The sequence below is a fragment of the Haemaphysalis longicornis genome, unplaced genomic scaffold (genome assembly GCF_048455015.1).
Source record: "Haemaphysalis longicornis isolate Haplotype H1 unplaced genomic scaffold, Haemaphysalis longicornis Haplotype H1 scaffold_1, whole genome shotgun sequence".
Lineage (NCBI taxonomy): Eukaryota > Metazoa > Arthropoda > Arachnida > Ixodida > Ixodidae > Haemaphysalis > Haemaphysalis longicornis.
Window position 1 is genome coordinate 107,910,330 of NW_027526203.1, and position 15,575 is coordinate 107,925,904.

Consider the following 15,575-nt stretch of genomic DNA (forward strand, 5'->3'; position numbering starts at 1 on the left):
TTATTTATTCAGGTTACCCCTACAGGCCTTCTAGAAGAGGGTATTACATAGGGGGGGGGGCAATGCAACATGGTGTGAAAACAACAAAAAAGTACAAGATACAATGCAACGTGACAGCCGCAACAAAACGCAAACCATGAATACGGGTAGCAATTGCATGGTGTTGGTGTTAATTGCAGCAATTGCAGCAATTGCAGGCCACGAATGCACGGTCGCCACTACGTCTGGCTGTTCCTAAAGTCCGCTGTTAACATTATGCTTTGTGATAAACTGGCTGCAAACTTTTAGCCCTTTCCCCACCACCATACCGCCCCTTACAAAAAAATAATGCGAATATTTGCTATATTTCTTGAGCGCATCTGTTCTATTGGCGCATGTGTCAACTTGCTCTTTCAACCTTGTCGCAGCTATTACCAGTGGCGTCGTCATGACCGTCTCTAGCATTCTGTTGCCTTACATGGGACAAGCTGCAAGGGTAAGTGCCAGGAGCATGGCATTTGCAGACATGTACTGTACTTGATATTTCTCTGTCGTATACGTACTTTTCGCCGTAAAGAGCAAATGTTTTATTAATGTATAAATATCTGCGCCTCCGACAGACACAATAAATGGCATTCAGAAAAACTGTATGAGCTGCATTTGGAAAAACGAGATGCACTTGGTAATGGCTAGCAGAAAAATTCCGAAAGCAATAAAATTTGTCTTTGACAAAAGCAAGCGCCCAGCGCGTTTTGTATGCAATCTAAGTGGCAATACCGCACAGCCGACGGCATTTAAAATTACATCATATCAGCGTTGACTTGTTTGCTTTCCAGGGATTTATATCTATGCTGGCGGTTAATTTTCTTGTGCCGATTAAGCTAAAAGAAACAAAATACGCCAAAACAAATACGCAATTCGTACGTTCGCCGTACTTGATACAACGAGCCATCGCAACGTGTACAGGCGTTATTCTTGATGCGGGCTCGAAACATCCCTACGTTTGAGTTCATTTTCGGAATGCCTTGATGCCAGCGCGTGCAGCATAAAGAGCAGACAGACGAGATGTTTGTTTCATCCTTCAAATATTACGCCCAAAGAGCGTGTGCTTTTTAGGTACCTCAGATTTCGCACCGCGAATCCTTGTATGAATATAGTTTTACTTTTTGTAAATGTATCTGAACGAAATAAATGGTATTTCAAGTGGATTTAAACAATTTATTAGCAGCGTCTGGACTTGTGGGAAGCCGAGCGAACGGGGCACGCTATCGCAAAGAGGGAACAGGCTAGCAGATGATGCTCTTGGTAGCCTCGCCTTCAGCGAATGCTCTCTGCTTCAACTATTTTGCAAATGGTCTCTGCCGCTTTGAAATTCCACAGGCTGTACTTGCAACACTGAATGATGACGGAACACGAAGGTACTACAGAGGCACGCCAAATTAGTTCAAGTTTATTTGTGCAAAGTCTGCGGTTGTGTTTAGTACAATAAGACTCAATTATCACCAGCCCTGGCAATGCTCCCGTATGCACTTTGAAATGTAGGAAATATCGCGCGTCTTGCTTGTTTACCAGCTGAATGATGGTGATCTCTACCCTAGATTCGCCGCTATGTTGCCGTGCTGGTTGGGTGGTCTCCTTAGCGGCTCCGCATGCAGATAATACTCATCGACCAGATTTTGGGAAATCCCAAAGGTGGAATAAGTTTCTGTGAAGGAAAATTTAGCATACACCTAAATGCAGATGTACAGCTACATTTAGGTAGATGTCAAATTTTCCTTCGCAGGTGATACTTCAAGAATTCCTTCGCCTCCACATCGCCCAACGTCACCACAATACGCGCCATTAAGCTCGCTGGACACACAGAAGTGTGTGCTCTGGAATTTCCGGCCGGGATTCGTTACCTGGAAACAACCTTCTTGGGCGACCACGCCGCCACCGTGCTCATCCTATTAACGATCGCCCGATTTCGCTACCTTCACGCCGCGTCCGCCTACTAAGCGACACTGCGGACGCGTGCCTGGCCACTCAGCATGCGCATTACACGTATGCCGGCCACGTGCGGCTGCGGCGCCAAGTGCCTCATCGCCAGCACACCGCTCGACAGCGGCCTCCATGTTCGGCACCTAGGATTCAAACACACCTGGCGCGCACACCTACGGCCGCAAGGAATATGCACTCGAAGGAGAGGACATTGACCCAGCGGGGCTCACTACCTCGCCCACATACAAAAGAAGCAATCATCCTTTGCCAGGCAATCGGCTTTAGCCAGTGTGACTTCAGCCCCTGAATGCTCACCACCTACCTCCGGCTCAAAGCGAGGTTGGCCATCTCCCAGTAAACGCTTAGCGGCCGCGTTATTACCGACGACCGATATCAAGATGGTTCTTAGGGAGCGGGACGGTCTTGCCTTGATTACAATCTCCGCCGCGGTGCCAGCCGGCTCCACCCAGAGACAAGATTCCGTCCCGCTGACACCGGACGATCGGATTCGTATTCACCCAATCTCGAACTTCATTGTCAGCCCCCCATACGAGGACCGCGCTCGGGCATACGAAAAGCTTGACGGCCAATTTTCTGCTCGTATCTCCTGTTGTCTGCGTCATGTGTTGTGTTTTTTAAATTTTAAATAATAAACACCGTCTATTCCGTCACTACCAACGTGTCTGGTCCAAGCAACCCTTTGCGTGGCCTCATCTTCAATATCCCCCCTGACGACACACCACGGCAAATCCTGCACAGTATTTACGTCAATCCTGAAGTTCAAGGCATCGTCGCCAATCGTCAACACCTCTCTAATATATTGCAAATAAACAGCACTCAATTCCCATTCTGGATTTGTTATCGTGCCTCAATGTACCGCTGTCGCCCACTGCGCCTGCACCACGTGCTGCCGCTCTCCCCATCGCTAGGACGTACGCCTCAATACGCCGGCTCCCATTGATATAGCACGTGCCGCTTTTCCAATGCCCTGAATGGCCACCAGTGTGACCCCCTTTTTTTCCTGTGTGGCAGCCCCGATAAAACGGGCTCCGTAGCATGCCCCGTCGTTTGCAAACTCACTGCCGGCCATGGGTCGGCAAAAGAGAGAACTCACTCAAACTCAATCACAATTTTTTTTCATACACACTGTACTCACTCAAAGTCAGACTCAAAAAGTTCGTCTGTTTTCAAAATCACTCGTACTCACTCATCACATACTCATTTGTAATTGTTGATTTGATTGATTGTGGGGGTTTAACGCGCCGACTCTACACAGACGATGAGGCGCGCTGTAGTGGAGGGCTCCGGATTAATTGTGACCAACTGGTGATCCTTAACGTGCGCCGAAATCTCGAACACACGGGTGGTTTTGCTTTCCGCCTCCATCAGAAAAGCGGCTGCCGTGGCAGCAAATGGAACCCGCGTCCCTGTGCTCAGCAGCACAACGCCATAGCCACTGAGCCACCGGGGGGGGGGGGGGTGGAGGGGGGGTTCATTTGTAATCGTACTCACTTGTTCTCAAACTCCTTTTTCCTCGCGAGTACTCGTACTCACTGAGTGCTAAACTCTTCTGTACTAACTTGTACGCGTACTCAATCTGTACTCAATTTGTGCTCACTCGTACTCAACTCATCTGTACTCTCGAGAAATCGTACACAATCTGTACTCATGAGTACTCAATTTGTACTCACGAGTACTCAGCGTATCTGTACTTTAGGTATTATAAGCTAGGCCGTGGCTTGAACAAAACAGTAAATAGCAAAATTTAAAATGCTTAATTGAGTAGGAAAATCTGATGTTACATATAGATCAGGACAGAGGACCAGAGGGAAAGAAGCGTCTGACGCAGTGCTTTGTCGTTAGGCGACTAACTTGTGCGATGGTACGTGCACGTGAGATAGCGAAAAGGAACGGAAGCACTTGCGTTGCGTCTGGCGTCTGCTCTTGTTCTCAGGAATAAAACAATGAAGTCTGGGCCGCGTCGGGCTCTCGGGGGGCTCGAGGCTTTTTGGCGTAGCCGTGGCCGTAAATTGCGGTTGTCTGCGTGTCTTCGGGCGGCAGCTTTTGTCGTCCGTTTTCGTTTCTCGGCGCGCTGATATTCTCCGAATCGTGCCCCGAATCCGAAATGTACCTGCCCCAGGCACAATCGAGAGTGCATGTAGATTGACGTCCGTATCCAGATCACTGTCCGCTTATTCGAAGTTGCTCGATGCTTTGTTCTGGATACTAGAAACTTAGTTAAGAAGGCGTTCGTCTGGATGAGGTTCGGTTAATTTCAAATTGGCTTGATAATTTTGTGATTTCACAAAGTTGTGACTTCACTTCATCGGACCTGAACCTGACAGTGTTTACGGCGTTGCGTTACTCACGTCGCTTCCGTCGGCGATTGAGTTAGTGTTGCTCGTTGCGTGCTTGATGCATGTGGCAGCGTAAGCGACCGCTTTGTCCGGTGGCGAGCTGCGGTGTGCATGGATGGCATAGTTCGGCCAGTTGAGGAAGTTGCTTTCATTGAGTTGTGCCCTGCGTATGGTGTGGGAACCGTTTGTCTTTTCGTTTAGCGTGCGGTGGTGTAGCGTTGTCGTAGGGTGGCGTGGGTGGTCGATCCAACTCGTTGCGGCTCCGCTCTAGCTTTTGCCGTGGTTCCCTCGGAAGTGAAGCCATTGAGTGGAGAAGCGGGTGTAGTTCGTCTCGTCCGTTCGATCCCATATCCTTTGGCGTCGTAAGCGTGACTTCAACGGTACGGCATTTGATGCATTCGTCTGTATCGGGTTCATTCGTTGTTGTTCTTGGTCAATATTGTTGTCGGGTGCCGAAGGGCTTGCAAGTTCCACTAGTATTGAACACCGTGCACTGGGTCTTTTTTTGCTTGTGGAAAGGTTGATTTCTGCGGTTGCGACAATCGCTGGACAAATCTGGATAGCAGCAGCGGGAGCGGAGGATGTCGCGAATAACGTTTCCTTTGTGTGTGCTGGCTTGGTCGCACTCCATGCGCTTTGCATTTCGTTCGCCGTGGTCAGCTCCACCGGTCGGGTTTGAATGTCGTTCGTCACCTCTAGTGCGTTTCCTGCGCTGCGCGTCTTGTTTGCCGTGGGAAACTCTCCTAACGTTGGTGCATTGTCGTCCGCCACGTATGGTGCGTTTCATGCGCCGTGCGTCTCGCTCGTCGTGGCCATGTCCACCAATCCGGGTGCCATATCGTTGATTGCGTGGACCGGAGCCGGGATACCACGTGCGGAAAATGTCGTACGTACTCGCTCTGTTGCGTTCCGATCTTTGAGTGTTTCCTTCGTGTAGTTCTGGACCGGAAGAGCGGGTGCAAGGCATGTGCTGCGTTCTGGATTATGCGCGCTGCGTACGTTGCGCGTCGCATTACTTGTGACTGGAAAGACCTGCTCGTGGTTGATGTAGCTTGTCGATTAGCTTGGTGTCAGAGCAGCGAGTTCTTAGGTACTTCACAAAACGGTACTTCAATAAAGTGAAAGCTTCTTAACGGCAACAACATTCTTAAGCAAAAAAGGACTAAAAGTTCGTCCTCTGGGGACTAACGGCCTTTGCCACACTCATCACTCCCTTTGGGGACTAAATGTGAGGGGACGAACCGTTAGTCCGCCACCCCGTTGGTCCGTTCCGATACTCCCCAAGGACGAACTGCTGAAAGAGTGAAAAAAAAAACTGACACAAGCAGAGATCGAACCACCGACACGCGGAACTACACACAAGGAACCAGGCACGCTACCACTAGACCACGCGGCAGGACGGAAGCTGCGGTAGATATTATTGCAGTGTACAGCGTATAGGGATGTGCACAACGCGACATATTCATTGCAACTGGTGTCGGATTTTCTGCAAGCTAACGCGACCGCCTTTGCGCTTTGTGCCAGCGCTTCGCTAACTGTAGGGACTATTGCTCAGTTCTATTATAAGTACAGGCTCACAACCATAGTTTTTTTTCTCGTAAACAACCAACTCGACGCCTAGTTGCCTAGACAAGTGGCTGGGTGATCAGTGAGCTCAGTTGTTTCCGCACAAATTAGCGCAAATTAAGTGTATTCCTAGCGTTCGATACGTATGTTAAGTGCTCTAGGTATTGTATGTGAAAGTGGTCGTCTGTGTGAGTGTCATATTAGGGAAACAGCTCATATTTTGCCTGCATCGGCGAAAGCAAATTCGGTGTTACTTAGCCTGAATTCTTCACGTTATCGTTGGTGGACCATCGCGACCGAGATATTCAACCGGGTTTTACAGCACTTGCAGCATTGTCATAGCTTCGGTGCACAAGGAAATTATGGACCGACTGTAAAAGATAACTTCAACACGCTCAGCTGTAGCCAGCATTTTTAATTTGCTGTTGTCATCAGCAGCTGGAGTGTTTTTATCGTCTGTTGAACATATACATATTGATTACGCTTGGGGATCACTTTTTGCTATTGTCACTAATACGTGTCATTGTAGACGCGCTTGAAATCTTTCGTTGGCCTTCATTACCCCTCGGGAATCGTATGCAACACAGCGTATCCTAAATGTTCCGCGTGAAGGATGACCCTTAAAACTTTTCGCCATTTTTTTTATAACCTCAGGGGTTTGTTGCGTTTGTCTTCCCGCAACGTTACCACACATCCGAATTAACTGCCGGTTCCGCCTTGGGAGGTCATTCTTGTGACAACGAGCAAGCCACTGCGAAAAAATGTCGGTCACAAACACCCAATAAGAAGGAAAATGAAGGTTAAAGATCACCGCCCATAACTAGCCACTGGAGAGAGAGATACCTGAGAAAGTCGTACTCTGCACGTCTACACGGACGCCGACGTTGAAAATGGCCGCGTCTCACTCTACTGGTACAGCCTCGAGGACCGAAGCGCGAATGCACATCTGCACTTTGTAAAAATTTCAAACAAAGAAGCCGAGCTAAGGGTCACCCTCTTTGCCTTGACTGAACATTCAGGCAAACATGCAAGCACCCTCGGGCCTCCCGAACGCATAATGATTTATACAGACTCAGTGGACGCAATTTGAGCACTGTTTCACGCAAAACCACTAGCCACACTATCCGTAGAATGAAGAAATTTATTGCTGACTTCCAACAGAGAGGCCTAAAATAGCAAATTCTATGGGTTCCTAAATATGACGGGATTGAAGGCAATGAAGAGGCCCACTGGATCACCCGGGAGCAAATTTGATTCGCCCCAAGCAAGTCTGCTTAGAATACGCTGATTCAGAAGCGGAGGCCGACAGCGACATATCTTCGAACATAGCTTTGATACCCGATATGTGCACGATAACTGGGAGATTTTTAAAGATAAGATGAATGAATTAACTGGCAAATTTATACCCACAATATCACTCCGTAGCAGGCCGCAGAAACCCTGGTTTACAAACAAACTGAAGAGGTTAGCGAATAGAAAAAAGCGCCTTTTTCGCGCAGAAAAAGCAAAAGGAACACCTGGCGCTTGGGCAAATACAACACAGGCGAAAAAAATATACCACCGCTATTTGTAACGCGAAATACACGTTTTTGAACAAGTATTTGTTAGGCATGCTAACCGATAACACACAAAAATTCTGGCAAATTGTGAACCCTCGGTCTACCAACATCATCCACCTTACTAATAAATCCGGTCACGTGCGTTCAAGTCATCAATGCGCCGATGTTTTTAACACCGCGTTTTCATTGGTATTTACTAACGAATCTAGCGTGTCTTCCCCTCCTGCCACGGTGATTTTGACATCCAGTATGTGTTCAATTGTTTTTTGCGCAGACAGTATTTCATCTGTTATTCAAAGCATGACACTGCCTTCATCAGGTGGCGTCGATGAAATTAACTCAAAAGTGTTAAAATACATTCAAAACACCTTCGCCCCATTTCCCTCCTTCGTGTGTGCGCAGTCGCTCTCCACAGGCATTCTTCCAGATGACTGGAAAATGGGCAAGGTCGTTCGCATCTACAAATCAGGTGTAAAAAGTGTCCATTGAACTACCGTCCCATTTCTTCAACAAGCGTCCTCTGCAAAATCAGGGAACATGTCATCTACTCTCAGATTGTAAACTTTCTAGATTCTAACAACTTCTTTTGCCCCAGCCAGCATGGTTTTAGGAACGGATTCTCTTGCGAAACACAACTAACAGTATTTCTTCACAACCTGCATGCTAACCATGACAACAACTTACAAACTCACGCAATCTTTCTTGGTTACGCAAAGGTATTCGACACCGTACCCCACCAAAGACTAATGCTAAACGTATCCCAGTTAAACTTAGACCCAAATGTACTAAATTGGATAGAAGCATATCTAACTAACCATTCTCAATTCGTGCAAATCTTCCGAGTATCTCAGAGTACCATAAGGTGTACCTTAAGGTTCGGTTCTTGGCCTCCCTCTGTTTGTAATATTTATTAGCGACTTACCCCTCAGCGTATCCTGCAAAATCCGCATACTTGCAGATGACTTTGTAATCTATCGAACAGTAGCTAACACTCACGACCAAACTCTTCTCCAGAAAGACCTTAACCACATTCAAGAATGGTGCGATAATTGGCTTCTGTCTCTTAACCCTAACGAATGCTAACTTGCTCATTTTCCCGCCGTAAAAATGCTTTTGTTCTTTCACATCATATCGCGAACGTCCCTGTACCGTCACAATCATCCTTGAAGCATCTAGGTGCCACATTGTCTTGCGGTGTTACTTGTAATGCACATACTATTAATGTCATTTCATCGGCAAATAAGACACTGTGCTTCTTGAAGCGTCACTTCCGTCATGCACCCCAACATGTGAAGTTTCTGTCCTATCAGTCCCTCATGCGATCGAAATTCGAATATGCCTCCCCAGTATGGAACCAGCCCCAAACAAATCTGTCCAAAATCGCGCATTTCGATTCATTCACTGCCTGTACTCGTACGACATCAGCGTTTCATCCTTGAAAGCACAATCTGGTTTATCACCACTCTCTGTTGGCCACCGTATCACCACCCTTTCCCTCTTTCATAAAATTTTTCATTCTTCACTCAATGCAGCTTCTTACATGCTAGCCCCGACATACATTTTACACCGCACAAGCAATCCACTTCAAGTGTCCAGTTATCGCAACTGAACTGTCACTTTTTCCGCCTCTTTTTTTTTACGCGCAGCCAAAGATTTGAGCGACCTTCCCTGCTCCATTGTTTCAACCACCTGTCCATCATGCTTCATAGCAAATGTTACAAATCACCTGTGTTGCGAAAATAATGTGTTTTCTTTCTGTGAATCCACCTCTTATGTAATGCCCCCCAGTGGGGTCCTTAAGGAAATAACAATAAAATGAAATGAAATGAAAGAGGACGGCGGTGCTTTCGCGAAGGCCGAGCGGAAGGCCGTTCTTCAAAACGAAGTTCCGGAAAACCCCAACGCGTTGCCCCTTGATTCAGCTGTCCTGCAACAGTGCGGCTAAGGCGTGTAAGAGCGAGCACGGCCCTTACGCCTATTACGGCTCACTCCTTCTTCTGGCGTAGAAACCCCTGCAGCTGTCCTAACTGCCAGAAAAAATGTGGTTCCGGGGCCCTTGTGCTGTGCGCGACACATCCTGGCGGATGTTCGGCACTCAGTGTTTCTAGAGACCGCAATCTCAGGACACTCGGCCCCCTACGACCGGTAGACTAGGAACTTTGCGATAATTTACTTTGAACCCCACCTCACAGGAAGCACCTGATGGACACTGCTGATTGTCATTAGCGAAGCCGGCATTCAGGACTGCTTCTAGATGCCTTTCTTTCCTTGTACCCCCTACTCCTTACTTGCTATCCCAATACCGACTCTTGAGCGAGGCCTCAGGTCATGTCAAGCGGACTTCTGTCCCCGTTTTATATAGAAAATAAACGTGTGCTCATTCATTCATTTTGTTTTGCAGCACGTGCGTTGCCTGAGGCTATTCTAAAAGCAACGAGCGCTTGGCATATAAAAAGCATCTTTGTTGAGTAATGCCGCGGCGTTTCGGTAGGTTAAACGTTGGGAGAAAAGATTTGCTGTAACCAATGAACCAATTCCATCGGTAGGAACGCATTTTAAAAAGGTGTAATAAATTGCATGTGGCCAAAGGCAGCGTCGAAGTAGCGAGATCGCTGTGGTATAAAACTGCCTCTGTTGGAATTCCAATAAGCCCATAACTAAATCTGATGGCGGCAAGGACGCGCGAATGGCAGTTGCTTGAACTAGAATGAATCTCCATATTGAGTATAAAAATCAGTTTACATTTTTTCCGGACCTATTTTGTAAATTTATCAATCTAATAAACCTTTACATTTTTACAGGTATCCATTCTGATTTGCGTCAACCTAGCAGGCCCACTCTGCGGAATTTTTATGCTGGCGTTATGGTTTCCGTGGTCGAATACAAAGGTAGGGTTTGCTAACACTGAGGTAAGAAAACCTCTTGAAATAGTTTGTCCTTTCAGAAACTGATTAAACAGTATTACGTGCCTTCCCGTCGACCCACTAGGCAGTTAAATGAAAAACACTTTATGGAGCTTAGGAGAGTGGTACACTGATCGCGAAGGTTAAAGTTCATTGCTCATCTTGTAACCACCTCAGACTGGAGCAACAGAGAAAACCGCTGAGGCCATTAGCATATAAAAGTGCCCACCTCACTACCGAACAAAGCTTCCACGATCGCTCAAGGCTACTGAGGGCGTCTTGCTGATAACAAATACATATAATACGCCTTGGCAGTACGGCGAACGTCGAGATTATTCTGTGCGTTTTTTGCAAATAGTCACTGCTTCGCTACGGAAACACCTTCCAGTTATGTAAACGATGTCTTAGTGTTTCAGCAGCGCGATGCTTCCACGAGTTTCCGGCCTTACAAAGCCGTCTGCACGCTGGTGTTGTGGAGGACACTTCAGCGTACACTTTCCAAACGAGCGGCACATTGAACGAATGTTCGGCAGACCGACACCTCCCAGTCGTTTCGAGCTGGCGCTGCCGTATCCGCGCTGTTGCGTGTGCGTAGGCCTCTGGCACATCGCAAGCGGATGCGCGCTCGGTGAATAAGGACTGCGGCTTTCCACCCACACCTCTCATTGTGTACCCTTCGGCGAGCACACGCCACGCTCACCTCTCCATTCTCTCCACATTCTCTATTCACCTCAACACATAGAAAACTAAAACAAGTCTTCAAGATCTATCGAAAAGGCATATAACTTATTAGTCGTGCCCCGTTTGCATTGTGGCTGCGGCAGAACTTTTGGCATCGGAAGGGAAATTTAGACACAAGGCACAAGCTGCTTCATTAGGTAGCGTGTGACCAAGGGTTGCCAAGGATCTTTTTCGCTTAGAATGTATGTCAAAGGGTGAAAATTTTGTTTCGAAAAAAAAGAACCGCTCCGCTGCTCGTCTTCTCACACGTTGTCTTGGCTTTAGTAACAGGTTCTTGTATTAAACTAAACGCAACGATGTTTGTGAGCGACACCACGTTATCAATCTACATCAAAGAAATGCTCCCCTAGGTACGTTTTCCCGAGCCAGATGATTCCAATTTGTGCCTGTGTGTTCGCGATTCCTGTATATATCCCGGCGATTTCAAAATGAGTCCGCTGCGAGTGCTTCCCATGCATGGGTTGCCTCACTCATTTAGAACTTTCTAGAGTATACACGTTGGTGGTACCGGGTGGTACACTGAGAACAGGCGGCCCACCCCAGCGAAGCCTGATACCTCTCAAGCGCGGTACAATCGATTATCCTGAACAGGAAGCTCATGAACGCAGATTCATATGCTTTACGGAGTTACCTTCCTTCGGAATACGTTTAACAGCTCGTTGATTGTGCATAGTAATTATTACCGAGCAGGGTTTGCAGTTGGGCAATTTGGTACATTTTTTTCCCAAACAGCGTGACACACGGGACAAAGGGAAGAAAATACGTACACAAGCTCTGACTATCAACTGGTTATTTGATTACAAAGAACGGAATATGCAGGAAAAATATTTTCGAAGAGTAGCCGCACGCATGAGCAGGGAACAAATTAATATATTTGGAAACAGAGGGAATGATGTTAAAATCAACGAAAGACGCTATCTCGGCAAGTATGATATTTCTTTTTGCAGGAGCGCTACTAGCGGGGTGCTTATATACGAGGTTCCTCTTTCGTATATCGCACACACTTCACACATTTCGAGCGTGCGCTTGCCTTTGTATCTTCGTAAGATACTGCATTTCTCAAGCTGTGCGCGCCAGTCTTCAGTGTGCACGCAGCGGAACCACGATGCCTGAAAAATCACACCAAGCCCTATGCGAATGCCAGGAAGCAGTGGTGTACGAGAGCGCATTGTGCCCTGTGGCAAATCGCATGCCGGAAAAACACGGTGTTGCATCAACGACACGTTAAGAGAGCATGACAACACACGTCTTGGCGTACTGAGCGAGCACGGGCAGCATGCTCGCTCAAGACGTCAAGGCTTAGCTGTGTATACCACAGCTTGAGAAATGCAGTATCTTACGAAGATACAAAGGCGAGCGCGGCGCGAAATCTGTGAAGCGTTTCCCATAAACGAAAGAGGAACCTCGTGTAATGCACCCCGTCAGTAGCACTCCGGGAGAAAAAAATATTGCCGTGAGCCATGAATTCTGTTTGAATACTTGTTTTTTTACCATCCGGCGGCGTCGTGGTGTGTTATCAGTGTATCAAGCAAAGAGCATCCCTTCTTTTGAATGCCGCATACCTTATTTCGATAGGGAGAGTGTTTGGCAGCGACGTAACTAGCCTAAAACAACCTTCTTTGATCTCCAGTGTTTCTCGTTGTAATTCGACGTTTCGAGAAACAACTGCGCCGAAAGATAAATACTGCCTCGGCAGCCACCGCAATATTCGATTCGCCGACACTCGCCTACGCATGTTACTTCGTTGTCTGCCGCTTCGCCGCCTGCGTATTCTTTTATTTGTCAGTGGAGCATAGGTTCGCTCCAATAAACTTGTTTTTTCTCCAAGACAGCTGCGTCGCCTTTGGCTACGTGACAATCGAGTGTCGAGATAGCGTCTTCAGTTTATTTTGACATTCCCTCTGTTTGCAAATAATTTGTTCACTTCTCGTGCGCGAGGCACTCTTAGAAAATATTTTGCCTATATTTTTCATTCTCTGTAATCAATTAAACCGGTGTTAGCGCTTGCGTACGTCTTTTCTTCCCTTTGTCTCGAGTGTCGCACTGTTTTGATAAAAAATCTTTACTCAGCCGCCCGCCGCGGAAGCGCAGTGGCTAAGATGTTGTGCCAATGAGCTCAACGACGCGGGTTCGATCACTGCCGCAGTGGCTGCTTTTCTGGCGGAGGCGAAAAGCTAAAACGTTTCTGGTTCGACATTTTGGCGTACGTTAAAGATCCCCAAATTCAATCAATCAATCAATCAATCAATCAATCAATCAATCAATCAATCAATCAATCAATCAATCAATCAATCAATCAATCAATCAATCAATCAATCAATCAATCAATCAATCAAGCAATTATTTAGTTATTCAATCAATCAATTATTACCGGGTGCCCATTAGTTATGATGAATAGTTAATTCCTAACAACGTGATGATTTGAAAGAAAATTTTGAGCGAGTTTTTTATTTGGAACCACAATCTTTTGTGTGGCTGAGTTTGAGGTAAAGGTAAACGCAACGTCAGGTTGAGGGCTTGCAAGTGATAAGAGAGACGGCCTCTTTGGCATCAGCCTCAATGGTGTGGTTAAGTTGGAGATTAGGTAAGGAAAATGATTCGAGTTTGACAGGGCGCCAAAAATAGTAACGTCATTTGACCACGTCGGAAGTGAATAGAGGCAAAAGAAATTTTAAACAAATGCCTCTGGCGGCGGGCAAATGGGTTGCAGTGAATTTGGGAGATTTATCGCGCTAACGACATTCCCCACACGTATCGTCACTTTTGTCATCTCGCACACGCGGGGCGTGGTTGCCGTACTACTACCGGTAATTCATTTCCTGTACTTTCGCTGGCATTTCCAGGAGAGGTCGGTGTTCTCAAAAAAAGGAAATCTACCATCAAAGATGTTTAAATACTCTTCACAGAATTTTGATGGTTAAGAGAATGTTATGCCGGGAAGCCGTGAAGTAACATGATTCTTTCTTTTCACGGAAACTACAGTGTCTACATTGTGCCGCAGCCATACGCGTATGTATTTTCATTTGTGCATGTGCAAGGCATCTCACGATTTATTTGTCATACCTGTTAAGCAGCCATATGAAAACATACTCATTCTGGTTCTCACAGAGCCAAAAGCAGCTGGCGTTCCCAATAACTACCTGGCTGCTTTTAGAGCCGCTTGGCTTAACCAAGGTGTAGAAGAAGGGTGAGCAGTTTTTGTTTCATTACAGAAGTTGCCAACGAACGACCCTTGACATTCTGTATTGATTTCCGCCAATCTTGCCGCCAATGTGTGAGATTTTGTTCAGCACAACCGAAAGTTGCTGTTATAAGCAAGCTACGCCGAAGACAGTTCCTAGAGCGGTTATATTATCTTTATTCGGAACCACCCGTCATACTCTACCCTTTCCACACACTACCATTATGAGATCTATTAGGGTTCCAGGAGGCCAAAAGTGAAATCAACATCAAACCAGGCTTACATGAATAGGCTAAGTAAATTTAAATGGGAGCGAAATTGTAATCAAAGTTTGCATGTCTCTAATTGAAGGGAGCCGCTTCGGCGTGCCTGTTGGCTCTCGTTGTTCAGCTGTGGCATGCGGTGGGCAAGGGCCTCTCAGGCGGCATCGAGCCTCCGAAGATGGACGTCAGCCTCGATCGTTGCCCGTACAACGTGACGCTCGCCTACACCGGCTCCCGCCATGACAACAGGTTGGTTGTCGCAAAATGAGTGTTCTAAGGAGGTGAAGACAAAATTATTGCTTCTTTTTGTTTAAAAAAAAACATGACAAAACCTGCCCATTTCTCAAAACTAGGCGTTGAATATCTTTGCCCCGGGGTATTTAATTTTTAGTGGATTCCGACAACTGAGTTCGCACCTGCTGAAACATTAAGCAGGAATTTATTGGTGTGGCTTAAACCTACACTAATCAATACAGGTAATGAAATTAAGGTAGGGAGGAATGTTTGATTGTATAGAAGTCTCGTATCTTTCCGGGGGCAAATAGCATAATAAGTATAGACTATAGACTAATAATATAGTAATAATAGACTAATAATAGACTAAGTATATAACTATAGACTAATAAGTTTAATAAGCATAATAAGTATTTTTATTTCATGCTGGCAGGAACATAAGGTAGTGAGGGAAAACTAATGAACTCCACTGCTAGCGAACGTCACAATGGACTAAGTAAAGAAAAGACGAAACACATGCTATATTTATTTTTTTTTATTTAAATACCTTAAGAGCCGAGAGGGCATTACATAAGGGGGGATACATACAAGAGGTTACTAAAGCATCAGTAAAACAACATGTCAGGGAGTAATACTAGTAATCAAACTGACGAAGAGCACAAGCAACATTGCTAATAACACAGTAAGTAATAAACACAGTAAGCAGTCCGCCATAACAGGAAACATATTTCAAGAAATAGCAATAAACATTCTCTACGTATGCGTTACACATTAATTGTCAATGGTGGCTACAAAGTATTTTCAACTTCTAA

At 46.3% G+C, this 15,575-nt stretch overlaps 1 protein-coding gene across 1 annotated transcript in view; it reads left to right on the forward strand.

The window, feature by feature from the left end:
* The first annotated feature begins 405 nt into the window (after nucleotides 1-405).
* LOC144165295 (sodium-dependent multivitamin transporter-like) overlaps nucleotides 406-15,575 on the forward strand; it is a 32,148-nt gene continuing 16,978 nt past the window's right edge. Inside the window, exons 1-3 of the mRNA XM_077695416.1 lie at nucleotides 406-475; nucleotides 10,243-10,329; nucleotides 14,618-14,778. Of these exons, the coding sequence (XP_077551542.1) occupies nucleotides 428-475; nucleotides 10,243-10,329; nucleotides 14,618-14,778 (296 nt within the window). The 5' untranslated portion in view covers nucleotides 406-427. The remainder of the gene's footprint in view (nucleotides 476-10,242; nucleotides 10,330-14,617; nucleotides 14,779-15,575) is intronic.